At 35.5% G+C, this 13,835-nt stretch overlaps 1 protein-coding gene across 4 annotated transcripts in view; it reads right to left on the bottom strand.

Annotated features, from left to right (window-relative positions):
- LOC138175875 (hepatocyte growth factor) overlaps positions 1-13,835 on the bottom strand; it is a 102,519-nt gene that overhangs the window by 55,016 nt on the left and 33,668 nt on the right. For 2 of the 4 annotated variants that reach the window (XM_069106508.1, XM_069106510.1), the window contains exons 5-7: positions 13,344-13,486; positions 6,689-6,809; positions 4,882-5,000 (exon numbers count right to left, since the gene is read on the bottom strand). In XM_069106508.1, the coding sequence (XP_068962609.1) occupies positions 4,882-5,000; positions 6,689-6,809; positions 13,344-13,486 (383 nt within the window). Of the gene's footprint in view, positions 1-4,881; positions 5,001-6,688; positions 6,810-12,068; positions 13,107-13,343; positions 13,487-13,835 lie in introns of those variants that run through there. The other 2 variants (XM_069106509.1, XM_069106511.1) reach the window with 2 other exon arrangements.

Genomic DNA, 13,835 nt, shown 5'->3' with positions numbered 1-13,835 from the left:
ATCAATCCTGTATTTTAATCTGTGATATAGAAAAATCCAAAATCAAAACATCCAAAACATGCTGAATTTTATCTTCCTGACTGACTCTTCCAAAATCTGCCGCTTTTGTTTTTAAAGTCAGTGTCTTTCATCAGCTATAGTGATCAGAGTTACCTGTGCCTTTAAAATCTTTTTCTTGTCTGAAATTTCATAATCCTTAGGTTTTTTTTATGTATGAGTCCTTCTGGCAGTATCCTTTATTCCTATATGAGTTATAAAATATCCATAATAGCCATCAGAGTAAAGAGGTCCTCCCTGACATCTTGGATATGATTTGTAAATAATTATTATTTACATACTTTTTTATTTTCTTCCATCAAAATATAAACTCTTTGTCATTAGGCATTCTTTTATTGTTTGTATTTATATATCCCCAGTGCCTAGCACAGTGACTAGAACATCGTACACATCTAATAAATGCTTGTTGATTGATTAGTGACATATCATTCAAGAATTGAGCAGCCTTCTTTATTATTATCAGTTCAACACAATGCTGTTTCAGCAGGCAGTCACTAATTACCATGACTTGTCTCTTCTTTCTCTGGCCGTTACAGGATAATCTCACACTTGATGGTACTCTAAAGCCACATGGTCATTCCTTAGATAAAAAAAGAGTAGCTCCTTCTACTTAACTCAAAGATTTCAGTGATTCTTCTTCTCTTTCAGGATTTCCCTCTTCACCTTCAGCTCTTTTTTCCTCTTTGTTTACACACTGAAGCTCTTCTACTTTTTAAGGAACACTTCATTCTCCTTGATAACTTGGAGAACAGAAAGGTGTTCTGTCTGCTCCTTTACACTGTTTTGTAGGAAGGAAACTAGACTGAACTTTGGACATCAGCTTCAGTTTCCTCATCTCTAAAATTGGTATTATAACAACTTCCTTTCAGGGTTGTTGTGGTGATCAACTGAAATAATATATGCAAAGCACTTTATAAGCCAGAAAGCACAATATAAATACTACTTAGCATCATTGTAATTATGGCTTTTTTACGTGTAGTTTTTACTATATAATTGGGTTTTCAAATCCTTTGTTTTACTTACTGGAGGAGTCCATATGGCCAGCTCTCATGGAGAACAGCTGAGGCAGACTCTCTGTGGTAGTCTTCAACTCTGGAGTCTCCTTATCATCTAGTTAAGACCTCACCTCCTTTTTTAGTACCTTGATAGGCTCACTCAGTTTCTCTCTGCAGTCCTTCCATCTTCTTTCACTTCTTCCTTTATATTTTTCTTTGAAACCTCTTTAAGTAATTATTTTGCTTAATCTTGAATTCTCCTGATTGTAGGTGAAGCCCTCTTCCCTTGCTCTAACCCAAACTTTCCCCACCAAACCCAGAAGTCAAAAGATCTTTTCCATGTTGGTTGCATAACTGAATTTACAGTCAAATACTAGTACAGTAGCTGAAAGAAATTCAAAATTTTTTCAGAGCCACTTCTGAAACCTGCTTTGATATGGCAATGGATTACCCTTTATCTGGGAAAGAACATAAATCAGGTATCTAAATTATCACAATATACAGAACTGTTTAGAGTCTCCTGGAAGAGATCTCTGTGCATTCAGAGGAGTTTGACTTGACAGTACACAAAGGAAAAACCAAGGCAATAATGAATATAGGTTGACCAGATTTCAACATGAATTTAGATGGACATACTATAGAACTTGTCCAACAATATATTTATCCGAAAGAGACAATACAAATGGCCAACAAGAAAGATGAGCACAAAGTTGAAAAGGAAGAACAGAGTAGGCAGGATTACCATTGGGAATTGCAGATTTCTTTTAATGACCTCCTTCTTTCCATGAAAGAAAAGGCCCATCTTTTCAATGCTAACATTTTGCTGGTGTTAGTAAATGGCAACAAGACAGGGTACCTCATTGCCTCTGATGAATTGACAATAAACATATACAAAGAGCAATAGAGAGATCAGTGGTAAGTATGAGAAGGCTACAAAAAATGTGAAGAACTTTGTAGAACAGTAATAAAAGATGTCATCAAGACATCGTATGATAAGAAGAGAAGATGGAATCATCACATGAGTGAGGAGTGAAAGGTGGACAGAGCGCTCCACTGGTACACTCAAAATATTGGGAGAAAGTTAGGGACCCACATAGTGAAGTTTTAGGAGAACACAGACAAAAGTTATACAGAATGAGAACAGACATAGATAGGCTGTGATTTGCTTTTTGTGTAGGAATGCCCAAATGGATTGAAGTCTCAGGACCATTTAAATACTAAATATTGTTGACTTTGAAGTTTCAGTTGAATGATGAAGCTGAAACCAGATTACAAAGGGGGTAAGGACTGGGTGAAAGAAGTAGAGACAATGAGCATAGACAGCATTTTCTCAGAAAGAAGGTAGAGATATAGGAGAGCAGCCCAAAGTGATGGGAAAATGTCAGGTCTCCCTTATTTTAAGAATGGAGGAGATCTGGTCATGTTTGTAAGCAGCAGGGAAGGAGTCAGTAGATAAAGACTTAAAATTAGAACAAAAAAAGAAGTGATGATAATGGGAACAGTCTGCTGGAGAAGACAGGGATGGGATCACAGGCAAATGTAGAGGTGTTAGTCTTGCAAGGAGAAGGGCCACCTCATTAGGAAACTGATGAAATGGAGGAGAGAGTGGGAGATGTTAGTAGGGCTTTCAGTTTGAAGAGAAAGGGAGACAAGAGATCTCACAGAAAATAATTTCCATTTTCTCAAAAAAATAAAAGACAAGGTCCTCAGCTGAGAGGATATGGGGAGCCTTGTGGAGGGAAATTAAGATTTGGAATAGGTTCTGTGGGGAGGGGAATAGGGAATCAATTAGGGAGGAATAAAATGATTACCTTGATACAGTGAGTTTACAGTTGAAGTTAGATGACACAAATTTGCACTGTACTGTAAATTTAGTTATATTACTTTCTTCAAAATTTATTGGTAACATGTAAATAGTAATCCAGGGGTATAGTTTGGCAAGGGATACATGGTAGCAGGATCTAGGAGGAAAGGCTCCAAAGTAATGTAGAGTGGAGTTGAACTAGTTAACGAAAGGAATGAAAATGAGAAAGGAAGAAAGGAAAGTCATAGTATTAGTGGTAGCAAACAGAAGTACTAAGGAGGAGAGTCCGTCAGTTAACAAACATTTATTATGTACTTGCAGTGTACCAGGAATTGTGCTAAGGGTCTGGAAATATAAAGAAGAGTAAAAACACATTCCTTCTCTTAAAAGGTTCCCATTCTAATGGAGGACACAACATGCAAAAAAAATGTACACAGAAGATATGTAAATACATACATTAATATGTATATATACACAAATATGTATGTATAGAGTGGAAATTTAAAGTAATCTTGGGGGAAGGCATTGTATATAGGAACAGGGAAAGACCTCCTACAGAAGGTAGGATTGGAGGTTGAAATAAGTGCAAAGAATATTTTTAGAAGAACTAAGATATAGGGAAAGAAGGAAACATAGGAAGTTATGGTCATATAGAGGAACATCAGTTTTTTGTTATGGAAGTAGATTGTCGTTTGTAATAGTGAGGTATAAGGTATAACCATAATGTGTAAACCTGAGGTGGAATAGAGTAGTCATTGAATTGAGGAAACTGAGAAAACCAATAGATTAAGGTTCCTAGCAGATCATTGACATGAATGTTGAAGTACCCTAGTAAAAGGGTAGGTGTTAGAAAGGTGATGAAAAGAATGATCCAGTTAATAAATTGTGCTTTCATCCATATTGGAATCTCCATGATATGGAAACTCCCTCCGCTAAGGTAGGTGGGTAACTCATCTGTGAATAATTGTCTTAAAGAATTAAAAGTTGTGACTTACTCACAGTCATATAATGTATCATAGTAAGAGCTTGAATTCATTTCTGACATCATCTTCTGACTTTAAGGCTGGCCTGTTTACTATAGCACACTGCCTCTCACCTTGGACAGAGCAGACATTTGATCTTTTAAAATTGGCAGAATTAATCAGAGAAAGTAGGACAGGGCCAAGAACTGTGATTTCAGGAAACACAAACAAGCATATTACATGAATTCTCCCTCCTAAAATCATCTTGTATTCTACTTGCCAGTACAGATAACACAACTCCCTTTCCCCTTAGCCCTCCCAACCTTAAGGACAGAAAATTTTATTTAAGATTTTCTGTTTCCAGTGTTTCTCACAGTACTTTGCTCACAATAAGTACTGCTTTAAAAAAAATTGAATTGAGTCAAGAAACAGCCTGTGCAAAGACTTATGTGAAGGCAAGAGGATACTGAAGGAGAGCTTCAAAAAGGCAGGCTGAACTGGAATTGTGTGGTGCAAACTGCATATGAGAACAGACAGCTAGACTAGGATTAGCGAGTGGTGCGCTAAAGGTGTTAGAAGTTTCTATTATGCTTATTATCCTTAATTCCTGTATATGTCATTCATCAAGAGAGAGCCCAAGGTACATTAGCAGCACATGGATTCTCTCTAGGGAGAAAATGTTCTCTAGAAGAAAGAGTTCAGGACTAGCAGTAGAGAAACAAAGGTCTCAGTTTTCACTTCTCCATTGACTCTGAGACCTTGAACATGTGCATTAACCTAAATTTCTCTCCATATGTTCATCCACTTGATATAATGAAGAACATTACCTGTCTCTGTACATTGCTTATGAAATTATAGGTATAAATAAAGTACTTTAAAAGGATGATGATATGTGCATGTAAAAAAATGAATACCATAATGAAAACTTTTTTTATAAATTAAAAAATAACAGTAAAATTCAAAGAATGGGTGGAATGAGCTGTTAACCTATCTCATGGATAATTGTCCACTTAGACCTAGCTCTCAAGAGGAAAAGGAAGCAATAAATTTGTCTCTAACTCACCACATGTTTTAATTGCACAGTATTCCCAAGGGGTGTCAGGGTCAAGAGTATAGCACCATGGCCTCGGCTTGCCATCAGGATTGCGGCAATAATTATCATCAAAGCCCTTGTCAGGATATCTGCAAACCACACCAAGAAATGTGTCATGTAAATCTGCCTGGAAACACCACCCAGCCCTCTGTTCAAGGAGTGCTTTTCAACTAAGCACAGATCCTGTGAGCCAAGAAAAGGGAGGTTGCATTGGGGTTGTGTATTATTAGAATTTGCTACCTATCAACCATGAAGTTGACATTCATGTGCTATTGCGTGTGGGGTGCCAGATAGGGTTAACTCTGCTAATTATTTAAGGCCTTTCTGGTGGCCCAGGACCAAAGACAAAACTGAATCCATATCTCATAGAACCCAATTAAAAATGGATTATATAAACATGACCTGCCATAGAATGCTCTTTAAGAAAGTTGGTTCTTTTGTAGGAATCTTTCTAAGTTTAAATTGAAAGTTATGTTTCAATAGCTTCATTATTAATAACAGCTTTATTCTGCTAATAGAGCATTTCTAGGTCATGTCCTCACCCTCCCAGTAGTAAAAAATCAAATACTTATGTATTGCTTTCTTCTACATTAAACTTAGCATAGTCTGAAATCGTTGCTTGATTTTGTTACCATATTCCCTATGGTATTACCTGAAAGAGAGGTGCCATTTTTTAAAAGTAGGGGCTTAATTAGAAAAGCACAAAACAAATGGCTTAGTAAATGCCAAACAAAAGGGGGAAATTATTAGTTTGCATTTTTGTTCATATGTTTAAAAGTGAAGAAACTTACTCAAAAATGACCCATAAAATTTCAAGGCAAAGTGAAATGGATATTGGAGACAATTATCAGAATACTTCAGGCCCACACTGTCTCTTAGAGAAAAAAAAAAATTGTGGAGTTTGGATGCATCCTCACTGTACAATTAAATAATAAACATGAACCTGGCTAGTTAATCAGAGCAACTGTAAGCTTTATGTTTGTGTTTATTTTGTTTTAAGTCTCCACTTCTCATCACCTGTAGAGATACACCCTGGATTAATAATATTTGTGACTCAGAAAAGGCACATATCACTAAAAAAAAGAAGAATCTTATTTCATGGGGTTATAGATTTAGAGTTTGAAGGAACCTTAGAAGTCATTTAATCTGTACCCCTCATTTTATAGATAAGGAAAGCAAACCCCTAAAGGATATAACTTGCCTAAGATCACATAGATAATAAATTATAGAACTGGAATTGAAACTCTATTCCTCTGACTCTAAATTCAGCACTCCTTTCACTATACAACACTGCTCTAGAAAGGCGTAAAGGCCAATATTAGCAATAATAGCCAATTTCTTCTCTGCTCCTCTAGTTCAGACCGGTAGGACTGTTAATGAGTCTTTCTCTTCTACACCTCCCCCTTCCTCCAAAATATGCAAGAGTTAGGGAAATGAGTCATATAAATGTTCTACCATACCCTGTCTAATACCATTGTCCCCAGAACTATTCTGATGGGGAGAATTCCAACCACTGGGGGCTTGAGTTAGTGCCAGATGGAGTCATAACTCTGTAATTATGTCCTCATCATGAACTCCTTTTCCCAGAACTCTGATGGTCCTGAGAACTGTGTCAAAAGTATCATACATATTAAGAGGAGGTTTCTGACTCTGTGTTTGTTGGTCTACTGGTACAGTCAATCTCGTGCCCAAAGTGGGAATATCAAAGGGCTTGAATGGGTGATATAAAGAGAACTTTCAAAAATCGAGCCAACACAAAATCAGGAGATATCTTTACCTCTCTGGCAAGAATTTGTGTCGGTGTGGTGTCTGATGATCCCAGCGCTGACATATCTTGCCTGATTCAGTATGATCCATGGGACCTCGGTAACTTTCCCCATTGCAAGTCATACATTCAACTAACAAAAGAAAAGTAAATATTAGTATGTTGGTAGCCTAAGACAGCACAAACAAGGATAGCACTGTTGTATTAAAATATCAATCTTTTCAACCATGAATTTTTGAGAAAAAAATGATATTTTAATACAGTAATCTAGGTTAGGATATTATCAAATTGGGTTTTTTTAAACATCAGTGTTATAATATCCTTTCAGTCAGCTTCAGAATAGTGTAATAGTAGATGGTGTTTTGTGAAATCAAATTTAAAAACTTAAATTTAAAACATATTTAGGATGGTATCAGGTTACCCTGAATATGAAGTACTGGCTATCTAAGTTTTGGTTGTTTCAACTAGATCAAGCACAAAATGAGAACTTAATCACCATGCAAAAAGCATCTAGAAGACTGAGAATTTAAGCCTCTTCAAAGGCTAATTTCCCCACAGAAGTGCTAAAACCAGTTTTTTTTGTATCATATCAAGTATTGACAGAGCAAGTTATTCACCCTATAATGATCCAATAGGTTATAATAAAAATAAAAACCAAATACTGAAAGTAGAGGTCACAGGAAGGGAACCAACCAATCTAGGAAGTTGGAATACTGTCTTGTGTCAGAAACTACGTGTTATACAATGGACATATTTTTTAAACATCCCATTGATCCACAGACTCTGTTGATAATAATGTTGGCCACAATAGGATTTCTCTGAAATGTGTCTTGCATGTACATATTGTATTTAATTCTTATTACAAAATCACATAATACAAACTGACCTATGTTTAATTCATTGTACTTTCACCTCTTAAAAAGTATAAGCTAAATCTGTGAGCTAGCCAGTATCTATTAAGCACTTGCTATGTGTCAAATATTGTGCTAGGTCAGGGGTGGGGAATCTGCAGCCTTGAGGTCACATGTGACCTTCTAGATCCTTAAGGGGAACCTTTTGACTGAATCCAGATTTTATAGAACAGTAAATTTGCTAGGTGCTGGTGATAAAAAGACCAATGATGCAACAATACCTATTCATAAAGAGTTTACCTAGCAAACTAATATATTTGTTTTAGACGATGGAGTTGCTTCACAAATGTTATACTGAGAACTCTAAACCCACTTACATTCTGGTCATCTGTCCTGACCATTCCTTAACTGAATATGGGATTCTTCAAATACTTAAATGATGCTGTGGTATACCATACGTGCAGAAGAAAAACATCAGTATTTATCTTTCCTGAAAATTAGTTTGTAACCATTATATAATTTGTTTTGGGGTCTACTGCTATTTTTTTAGGTAAATTTGATGTCTGTTGATATTAGACTGGAGAAAACCTGACCCTCTTCAAATTTAGTATGCCCCACTGATAAACAAGTAAAACTCAAAGGTTAGATTCAGCAATATATGAGCTTTTATCGATCATTTTATCATAATAGTGTTTCAGGTATAAACACATCACCACTTTGTTTTCCCACTCTGATTCTTTTCTTTGTTGGCTAATCTGTACATCAAGACAAAGCACTGATTCAGTCTTTCGTTACCCTGATACTAAGAAGCCCCAGCCTCTGGAATTCTGTAAGTACCTACTATGCAAATGAGGGAGGCTAATAGCATTTTGCTAAAGCCATTTGGATTGACCTCAGTCCTTTACATGGCTCATTTTCACAATGATACTCCTCAAATAGGTCAGGTGTCAGCACATTTCAGCTTCACATATGAATGGATCACACAATTATTTAGTTCCAATCTGTCTATACTTGGTTGAGTGTTTTTATACAAAATAAAATGAAATTCTCTTTGTTCCCTCATTTTCTTAAGATAAGACTAAGGGAAGTTCCATTATCTCACATAAGCAATATGTATATGATGCTCAAATATAAGGGTCTTTTATGTCTTTTTCCTACAAGTGTAACTTTCCCTAATTATATATTTTAACACAAAAACAAGAATTGACCCTTACATTATCACTGTGAGAATCAAGTGAAATAATAAATATAATACATTTTGTAAACTAAAGTACCACATGCTATTACAATCAATCTCATTATTATTTATTTATTGAACACATGTTTTGTACTCAATATTATAGTAAGCGCTGTGAGAAATGAAGAAGTAGGAGAAAAGGGTACAAAAATAAATATAGGCGCCTGTATTTATAGGACCAATAATCTAGTTGGAGGAACAAGATTTACAAATATAACAGGAGATGATATGTGATTATCCATCATAGGAGTTTATGATTACATGTTCTACAAGATAAAATGGAGAACTGACATCAGGGAAGGTATAACAGTAGAGGTATGATTTAAGATGGACCTTAGAATATGGACATAAAGAGAGGAGTCAGAAAAACAGGAGAGGCAGTGAAAGGAAGGAGAAGGCTGGGGAATACAGTATGATCAAAGGTGCTGAGGGGAAAACACCATAAGTAAAGGAAATGAGCCTGCTGAATGAACAGACAGGATCAGTAGCTGAGGGTGCTGGGGGGAATAGTGATAGATGCAAAGGGTTGGATAGAGTGACATTAAATTAAAAAAATTAAAAGTCTTAAAAGTCAGACTAAGGAATTTGTACAATATCCCTGAGATCTAAGATTTAACTGCATACATGTACATATGCATATTTAGATTATATATATTACATATAAACATACATACACACAATCAGAAAAGTCAATTTTAAATGGAATTGCTTATACCTTTCAGCATTTCCCTCCCCTCTTCCCTTTCTAAATAGTGATAGGGCTCTCTACTAGGTACTTACCTCACTGAGTCAAAGAGAAGACTAGAAATGAGAAAGGAAAAAAATGTCTTGATCATCTTACCCAAGGGGAATAGCTTGAATTATTGAGTTTTTTAGGAATCTTTTTCCATAACCCATGTTTCTAGTCAGACACGGGAGGACCAACTTCAGTAATCCAATCCATGGCAAGAAAATGAGAGAAGAATAAACCAAAGGAGTATCTTCTCTCCCAAATTCCAAGTCCACATACACTTTTCCAAGATCTCGATCAACTTTGTTTGGAAGGGTGGAATGGTGTGGCCCAGGCAGAAAAAAATTCTTTTCTGAAAGGACTTCCTGCTAAAGCACCCCAGCAGGTGGCAATAGTTCTTTAACACTGAAAAGGATAAAGTATGGCCCTTTCACTTTGCTACTGGTCCTGCTCCACTTATTTTAAAGGCATCGATAAAATCTTTATTACTTCTATAGCAGCAACAATGAATCCTTCACTTTAAAAGATCAAAATAAGATGTTGTACTCAGCCACATAAACACAAACCAAATAAAGTGTTCTGTTTTTAAGTAGCCTTATTTTGGTAAGAAAAGATATGACCTAAAATGATGGACATAAAGTCCAGAAAAAAAAATCCCATAAAGACTTATTCAACTTTAACATCTTTCTGATGGCAGCAATAAACAAAAAATGAACAGATATGTTTTGTGTTCCATGAGTTGTCCACTATAAAAACATAAATGGTCTGTGTTTATACACTAAAGGAATGATTTGTAAATATTCTGTAACTGTGCCTATGCTATTTTTTAATCCCTTTACTAAGTTCTATTATATTGTACTAGGAAAGAACATCTTCAGGTAAATAAAATCATTCTGATGTTTATTTTTATAAAGCTCATGCTAATTTCTTTCTTAACTTCTTTTGAGTTGTTAACATCATTTCACAAACTTCACACATAAACAGAGTTAACTTATTTCTTTCCTTAAATGGATGACCTAATTGAGTAGGGAACATATATAATAAGGATTAGTAGTGATTCATTGATGTGGGGGGGACTTTAAGAATATTGTAGAGAACAACAGATAATGACAGAACTTCATTTGAAAAACTTTTTAAAGATCTATGTTGTAATTATGCTTATGATTTTAGATTTTAGTCTTTAGTTATTTTCTAGATTAAGTTTTCTGTGTCAAATTTTGTCTTTTAAATGAAAGTTGTGTTTTCCTTACATTATATGTAACAGTTCTTAATGCTCTGAGAGAACATTTGTCATTTCAGTTAGAACTTATATGTGAAAGATTCAGATTTCAAAGAAAAGAATAATTGACATCTAATACTAAATAGCTAGTTTATAACATATTTCCTTACATTTCAAACAACTTTTAGTTGGTTATTTCATTAATAGGTTAGTCACTACCATCTTAGAAGTTAAATTTGCAGAAATTGTAACAAATAATTTGTCCCAGAATAGTTTAGTAGAAAGTGATGCCTCCTAATAACATGAAAGTCACTTTATATATTAAAAGGTTATACTATGAAAAAAATAAACTTGGGCAGTTCTTAATAAGTTGGAAAAGCTTCAAGTATGGTCCCAGGGATAGATTGTATCTGCTGTGGGGACCAGTCTTAACTAAATTCCAAGAGGTTTCTCACTAGAAATAAGACATAGGTCACAAGTATTTTGGTGATGTTGGCCAACCTATGAAACAAAAACAAATACAAACCTCGTATTTTAAATGATGAATCAACTATCAGGCAAATTGCAGTATGAGCAACAGATATCTTTGGATCCATCCAATTTTTTTTTAAATAAAAATAACCATAATAAATAATAGTAATAGTATGCACACCTGGGTGGAAGACTTTCACCACAGGTTCTACCTAAAATTTTTTATTTGCAGGGTTGCTTGCTTTGTCTCAGCTGCCAAATAAATTCTATATAGTGTCTATCTTTAGGTTTTTCCAACAGAAATAAATTAGAATATCCTTTTGTAATTGGAACTGCATTACAACCCTGTTAAAACATGGTTTATTATAATATTAATTCAAATAGCACTGGTTCTTCAAACCATAGGATCAGTCTATAAAGATTAGTGCAAGTTCCTAAATATTCTATTTTATTTCCATTTCATATTTATAATAATTTTCAAATAAAGTAACTGTAACCTGTAGTAATATGGGGGTGAAATGAGGAGGGAAGTAGGGTCATCTCTTCATTTTCTCTTTACTGTTATTCCTAATTTTAAGCCTTCTTTTCTAAGTGAGTGAGAATGAATGCAAACAATTCAGAGACCAAAAGTTCATAGGCTAATAAGATAAAGGAAGCTGGAAAACTTCTCTTTGCTTTCACTTCCCCTCTAATTGTCTATGTTAGTCAGTCAGTCAAGCAGCCAGCCAGCCAGTCATCTGACTGAAGTCAGTACATTTGGGGGACAGCTCAGATCTTTTCCACATAAACTGTAGCAATGGAGACCCTCTAAAAATAGGAACTTCTGTCCCATGTGTAAATTTGCTTCAAATGCTTTGTTATACCCTTGTTCATACAAAACAGACTTGTTCATAGTTACCATAGACAAGTTTATTTTTTTTTAAGAAAACATGGAGAAAGTTATAATGAACAGAATGTGATATGGAATGGAAAGTGATAGTTTACAAAGCAAAAATGGAACTGGCTCTAGCACAAAGTTAAATTAACTTTAAACTAACGAACAATTAAAAAATATTCTATAACAATTATCCAACGATGATAGCGATGAAAATCACCCTAATATCAAATGAATGCATTTGGAGGAAAATTGTCAAAGAAAGGCCTTTGGTTCACAGCAAACTAATGAAACATCTTTCTAGAAAACTTGGGCACCATTCCAGTAAACCCCTGAGTACTTTAAAAAAACAAAAAGCAAAAAAAAACAAAAACCCCACTGAATTCCTAATACAACAGAATTCACGTTTTGAATGTGTGATTTTTAAAATGTTGAATTTCTGACAAAATTCATGGTTCCAGCTATTTTAGTAGCCAGATTTACCTAAGGAAATAAAACCACAGACAATGCTGAAATGCTTATTCTTCCATCTTGTGAGTCATTCAGTTTTCCACTGCAATAGCATGGACAATGCCCATTTATGCTGTGGGAGGAGGTAACAAAATGGATTTAGGGTACTTTCAATCAAGAAAGCTTGAGAACCACTGCTGTCACCTCTCATATAATAATATTCTGTGTTGTGCTTAGTGCTCCCCATACGTCCAGCAAAGCACAAGTACCATGTCCTCCAAAGCACACAGAGTAAACAGGCTTACATTGTCCCAATCCTATATTCTTCTCCGGTGTCTTCCAGGACAAAGCTTCCACAGAAGCAGCTGTCTGGTGAGTGGAATTGATACGTGACTAAGAGGTCTACTCCCTAACCTGCCCCTTTGGGAATTGTAAGGAAGGGGCTGAAGTGAGGAGGAGCAATGTGTGTGTGTGCACACGTGCATACCCCTGAATGAAAGAGAGAGTTCCTCCCTCTCCTGTCCACCCCTGAAGGGATTCCTGAAGCTACCTCAAGGCTCTCTCTGTGGGGTTTAACTCAGCCAGCTCCTATTGCCACCTGCAGGAGAGAACCATGTTCATTATTTTGCATTTGAACTAGATAGAACTATATTCCCTCCATATTTAACAATCCTTTTAAAGATTAATCTCTAAATTAATCACATATAAACAGGACTCCACTTCTAATGCCCATTTCCATTGGTAATTTGATTAGTTACTATTAACAGTCATGAGGGTTAGACTTCCACATTAAAGGCAAACAGTGTCCCACCATGCGTTAATGTTGTTAATTTACCTTCTGAACACTGAGGAATGTCACAGACTTCATGGCGTACCTCTGGATTGCTTGTGAAACACCAAGGTCCCCCTTCTTCCCCTCGAGGATTTCGACAGTAATTTTCCTGTAGGTCTTTTCCCCGATAGCTCGAAGGCAAAAAGCTAGTTTTAAAATGATAATCATTACAGTATAAGAGCATGCAAATCTTATTGTACATCATGCTTTATTAGTCACTGGGTACAGGGGTATTTCTTATTTACCCACCCAGACTTATTTATTTAAAGATAAATATAACATTCTTGCCCTTCCTCCTTTTGTTTTAATCAAACCAGAAAAAAAAAAACATGCTTAAACTTCATTCTTACTTTTGTTACACTGGTGTCACAGTATAGCCATATGAAAATTTCATGATTCGAACTACAAGCTCAGCAATATTAGTAAAATGTGTGTGTGTGATAAAGAAAGAGAGAGAGAGAGAGAGAGAGAGAGAGAGAGAGAGAGAGAGAGAGA

Source organism: Petaurus breviceps, unplaced genomic scaffold (assembly GCF_028583685.1).
Source record: "Petaurus breviceps papuanus isolate PSGF00001 unplaced genomic scaffold, PetGlider_PUasm1.0 79, whole genome shotgun sequence".
In the NCBI taxonomy this organism is placed as follows: domain Eukaryota; kingdom Metazoa; phylum Chordata; class Mammalia; order Diprotodontia; family Petauridae; genus Petaurus; species Petaurus breviceps.
Note: the sequence above shows the minus strand (reverse complement) of the source record. Positions and strands in the feature narration are given on the sequence as shown.